The sequence below is a fragment of the Rhagoletis pomonella genome, unplaced genomic scaffold, assembly GCF_013731165.1.
Source record: "Rhagoletis pomonella isolate Grant_MI unplaced genomic scaffold, Rhpom_1.0 Rhpom_scaffold_00001, whole genome shotgun sequence".
In the NCBI taxonomy this organism is placed as follows: Eukaryota; Metazoa; Arthropoda; class Insecta; order Diptera; family Tephritidae; genus Rhagoletis; species Rhagoletis pomonella.
In genome coordinates this window covers 9209138-9214944 of record NW_023458555.1, presented here as the reverse complement: position 1 = coordinate 9214944, position 5807 = coordinate 9209138, and the positions used below count along the sequence as shown (strand labels likewise).

The window sequence follows — 5807 nt, the reverse complement described above, 5'->3', positions numbered from 1 at the left end:
TTTTCATTGCCCTCTACTTAGTATTTATGCGTAGATGGCATCGTAATTAGTTTCAAGTTTTTTCTAATAGTTTCTCATTAAACACCATTTGCGGCGTAAAATTGTATTGTGACATCATAACGCTCAACACAAATTGTAAGGGAAGCTCGGCCAAATACTTAGCAATACTGTAAGCGCCAAAATATTATTATTAGTCTTAAACTTAATCTTAATATTGTTCTTAATCTCAATCTGCAAAGTCTCGCTTCAAAAAAATTTAAATTCGTAGTTCGTTAAATTTTAGTATAAAGTGGAACTTTGAAGTACCCAGCGCTTACCGTTACTTCTTGGAAAATTTTTTTGTTGAAGGTGTTGCTTGGTTGCTACATATACAAAAATTGCCTAACATAGCACGATCGCACAAATAATTATGAATTCTTCAAGTAGAAATTATAACTCGCGTCGAATAATGGAATAAAAAAGCGATGAGAAAAGATTGCCGACAGTATCGCGATAGTGACCACCATTCAGCGATAGTTGTCACAAATTGAAACTATCGATACTATCGATAGTGCTATCCGAAAACTTTTGTACGCTTTCATTGGAATTCGTTTTTATAGGCCGAGTTCCTAACACAACCTACAAACCAGAACTGTGTAGAGGAAAATAAAAGTGGTTCAATCGACTTAAAATGGTAGCAAGGCGAGGTCTCTTTTTCTATTAAATACAAATATATTTAGTAACTTTTAAATAACACGACAGTACTACAATAGAACTTAGCATTTCCGGCTAAACCAAAAATTAACAAAAACTCCCGGAAGATACTGAAAAACATAACATAAGGAATCCCGAAAAGTCCTTAAAAAATTAGTCCTCAAAATCTTAGAACCCCGAAACGTAAAACACGAAAAACCCCGAAAAGATCTCGAAAAATTTTAAGGTAATCTGGAAAAGTTTTGAAAATTTCTGAAATACGGAGAATGCCGAAAAATCCCGAAACAATTAAGGAAAGTCCGGAAAAACTCCCCAAAAATCTTAAAATAACCTTGATAAGTAACACGAAGTAACGAAAGAATCCGGATGAAATTTTGTATAGTTTCAAAAAATCCTGCAAATCACAATTCATTAGTTATTTTGTCAAACTTCGAAGGGGGAAAGTAAAAGTGAACGATTACTCTTTTTTTGAACCGTTTAGTATTTAGAAGTCTGCTAACTATTGAAATATCTAGTGTTACTTTCTTTGAAGCAAATCGGAAATGTGATAAAAACATAAGCGGTTCAAATTGGCAGTAACAAAATACGAGTAACGCACCACCCAAGAGTTACACGGGCTGACAACTGGAACTAATTTTCTTTGCTATTTATTACTTTGCTCTTGCCCTTCAAAGTTCACTTCATATGCCTTGTCAGCCAGTCAGTCAATCAAGCAGGGAGATATGCAGTACCTTCACTGCATTTTGATATGTTACTCACTACATTTTACCTATTATTTTTCTGCTCAATTAAATTTGCTTGCATACTTACATATTCACATACATATATATGTACATAGATACATAATACCTTGCAGTAATGTAAAAATGTATGCAATGAATTTCTAATTAAGTGAAAACTCAAATAACCTATTAAATGCTAAATTTCCGCTTTGATTCACCCCAACGAACAACTGTTCATTCCAAATACTGTTTCCGAAATATGCATATATGCATATGTACATACATATATAACTTACATACATACCTATATATATGTATGTACATGTAAGTAATTCAATTTCTTTAGAGAAATCTCCAGTTTGTGCTCTCTGCTCGAAATCACCGAAATTATAAAGTGATTATTGTTACTTAATTTTTGTTTCCTGTGTTCGTGCTCCTTAGCACCCAAACGCTTTTGTGTATGTATGTATGTATATCCTAGGAAGTGATTTTCATTTTATTTTACTTTTGCATTTTTGTCGTCAAAAGTTCTTTGGCCCGTGTTCCGATTGAGGTCATGTACCATTAACTTTTTAAATAATGGCCAGCTCAGCTCATTCATTGTGGCGAAGCTCGAGCAACACAGCGTTATTCCATTATTATGCTACTGTGGGGTTACTCGCTGTGGTTTTTTTATTAATAAATGGATACAGTGGGCTGCTTAGAGGAGTTGCAACTGTGAATATCTGGATGTAATTTCAAGAAAAAGAGAAAGAAGAAGGTTCATCCAATGTACCTTTCCCTCCGCTCCGAGACCCATATAAGGGTAATTTCGAAGTGATCAGAGACCAGTGAGCAAAGGCCAACTCTCTTTTAGTTGTGATCTAAATAACTGGGGATGAAGAGAGTGTCTGCATTTCCGACTGGCTAATTGAAAAAATGTCCATCGGCGCTTTTCGCTGGTTGTCCTTAATTGCAATTATTTCCACCTGAAAACGCTTTTGTGATCTGGGAGGCGAAAGGTTAACTTAAATTTTAGTTGCTCAATGAAAATCCCTACACTACCCTGCATATGCGGAGTTTTTGATCCACTGAGATGGGACGATCTTCCACTCAGGTTTCGATATGCTGTGCGATTGTCGCGTCTCATCGAAGCCGCTTTTAACTTTTGTTAGGGAAGCTGAAGATACCTTGGAGTTAGGAAGTCAACAGCGGGATACAGAAGATATTTTCAGGGTGTCTTTTGGTTTGTTATATCCACTTGATGAACTAACAAACCTAGTAGTAACCAATGGAGACTCAACCAATTACTATCCCTAATGAAGCCGAGGATATCCAACAGTTCCACCTCCGCTATCTCGCCCGGACTGTTGAAGAAGCGTGAACCCAAGTGCTTGAGGTGCTTCGTCTGTAGACCTGGACATCGATACAGAAAGTGGGCAAAAATAAAAATAAATAAATGTTGGCGCTTACACGATTTTCTACGTGTTTGGCCGAGCTTCTCCTCTAAATTCAATCACTTGGTTACGGCGGCAAGGGTGCAGGTACTAAAAAAAAGTACTAAAAGAAAGTTCAATCAAGACCGAAGGTGCATTTTTCACATAAATATGTGGAATAAAACCGGTTTATCCGTTATTTGTTTAATTTCAAAATTTGGAACCAGTTTTTTCAAAGGGGCATTTTTCGAAACCTGCTTTGAAAAAAAGTCGAATAATCGAAGGCCTAACATTTTTCAAATTACAAATTTTTTCAACACTTATCTACCACTGTCCGATGTCATTTAATTTATGTATTTTAAAACTTCAGCTCACTCCTTCAAAGTTCAATTTGTCATGTACTGATTTTAGCTTGGGTCATTCCTGTTATTTTTAGCGAGTGATTTTAATGTTGATGGCACAGCTGGCAATTTGCTTTTGTATGTCGTAGTGCATGAAAACAAGTGTACACATAAGTGGTGAGTGTGTGTGTGTGTGTGTGTGTGTGTGTGTGTGTGTGTGTAATTTTTACAAACTTGAAATTATTTGCCAAAAATATGTCTAACAAATTCATTTTCTCCTCATGAATATCCGATATTATTAAGCAAACTCAAACCCAAACAAACAAAAAAACACACACACACCTCCTTGTCATCGTCAAATTTCGCCATATCCTGCTAGTATCCTTCCGGCACTTGCCGGCTATTGTAAATTTCACTTGACTCGCTGGCACGCAGCGTTCATGTGTGTGTGTGTGTGTGTGTGATTGTGTTTGTGTAAGTGTTTATAATTTTTACTCTTCAAGCGCTTGTTTGGCTGTAAAGTACTCCGAAATATTTCCAACATTAACTTTACTTTCTTTTTTTCTCTCTCCTATTTTCGTCCTCCGCATACTAACAACACCACCACCACAACCAACCAACCAACGTGCGCAAACGAACGAACGAACGTATGAACAAAAACAACAACAATATTGGCGCAGATTGTAAGACCGGTGAACGCTTTCCTCATTGTTGATGTACAGAATGATTTTATAAGTGGATCCTTGGATATAAGTAATTGCAGTGCACAGCAGAAGGGACATGAGGTGAGTGTGCTTAGCAGAGCGTTTGGCGCGCTACTCAACTAGGGAACGCGTTGTGTCGCGTCGGGTCGCTAAGGATGCTGACTGTGAAAATTAATATGTTTGGGTGTGGGTGTGGGTGAGGGTGCTGGGGTGTTGGGGTGGAATAAAGTAGGAATACAGCGAAATGAAAATAAGAAAAGTTAGGTCGTTCAAGGAGAACTGCTATCAACTTAGCTTTAAGCTGTGCGCTGAAGGTTAGGTTAGATAACAGAAATTGGTTGCAACTTTAAAGTAAATGAACGAAATATGGGGCTCAGATGTATGCCACTATTTTTCGATGCACACAAAAATGCTCCTGGTGTGGAAGTGTGCACAGCGAGTAGGCGTAGTAGTAGGCGAGTAGTAGGAAGCAGTGGACGAAGACGAAGCTTCAGACCTGACCATAACGTGAATTTATGAATACCACGAAATGCCTGCCCATGTGGTCGCTGTTGGACTGCTAACGCACCTGCTCACCCCTGTAGTCACTTGCTTGAAGCGGCGGCGCATCCTCTAAGGCACATCAGAAGCCATCTCTTGATTCTCAAAGACCAGGTTCAGCCATATACATACAAACTGTCATCTTGTGAGCCTGATGAACTAAATACAGGCTTTGAACGGTATTTATCGCCAGTTTATTCTGGTCCCTATTCTTAGACTATTGAGATTCGCGATACTTTGTCAAAACTCCATTCTATCCAGTCTGCACTTGCGCTCCGAACAAATGAGTAGATGAAATGACTTGTCGCTGTATTGCCAATGTTCCTTCTTAAAATGTAAAATATCTGGGTGTAATCCTTGACGACAAGCTCCGATGGAACTCACTCCTGGAGAGAGTTATGTCGATATATATTATTAGATTTCGACAGAGACTTGCTGAAATCTCATGACCGGGGCATCAAAATCAAGCCGTCAGTTTGGGTATTAGAAAGTATTGTCAAACCCACCCTAACATAAAAATTATATCATTTTTAAATTGAATTGTCTTCGCGTTCATTATCTGCTCAAGCAATATAAAGATTTTATAAAAAATGTCCCTACTTACCAGAAGGATGAATGAATTGTCAGCCTAGAGGAGGGAAGCATGAAGTGTTTGATTTTATCTGACACATAGTACATCTCAAACAATGCACGGAATAATTCGCAAATTGGTTATGTCCTTTATAAAACCCAATCTTTGGTGCACCTTCCAAGTACAAGTCTCCTTTCGGACGAAGTCCTAGAATCCTAAAATCTCCAAATATCTAGCATTTCCATAATTGCCATAGTGCCAGACCTATTCGCGGACCTTTCCTAAATCGATGTGGCTTCAAAATTTTTTAACGCATCTGTTATAGAATAGTTTTTTAAAATTCAACTTTTCGCCAAGCAACTTAAACATGGGCTCCTTCAAAGTCCGATTGCAACTCGTACAAAACATCTACGGAGCCAAATCTCCAAATGTAAAACCTTAGGTAAGAAAAAAGCTCTTCTACAAGTTATATAGTTCGGAATATATGACAGGCTATCCGATGGTGCTATACGTTTTCCAAAATTATCCCATTTTCAGAGTGAAAATCCCAAACGAAAATTTATTTGTAATTCTACTCATTGATGGTAAATTTTAATATTGTTTTAAGTCATCTCAATCGAAAAATCAGGCCTTTTTACATAGAACCCGTTAATAAAAAAGGACTTTTATTATTTTTCAGTATTATAAAACATTTACTTCCGACTGTAAATGCCGAGTAAATGACGAAAAATATAAAAAAGTGACCCCTACGTTTGCCCAAAGAAATATATATATTTTTTTTTCAAAATTTCCTTGCAAAAAGACTCAGAGGTTTACGGGGA

At 37.4% G+C, this 5807-nt stretch overlaps 1 protein-coding gene across 2 annotated transcripts in view; it reads left to right on the top strand.

Moving 5' to 3' along the window:
- LOC118738186 overlaps positions 1-4018 on the top strand; it is a 34453-nt gene extending 30435 nt beyond the window's left edge. For both annotated transcript variants that reach the window (XM_036469113.1, XM_036469121.1), the window contains exon 4: positions 3852-4018. In XM_036469113.1, coding sequence (XP_036325006.1) covers positions 3852-3998 — 147 coding nt within the window. In that variant the 3' untranslated portion in view covers positions 3999-4018. The remainder of the gene's footprint in view (positions 1-3851) is intronic.
- The last annotated feature ends 1789 nt before the right edge of the window (positions 4019-5807 follow it).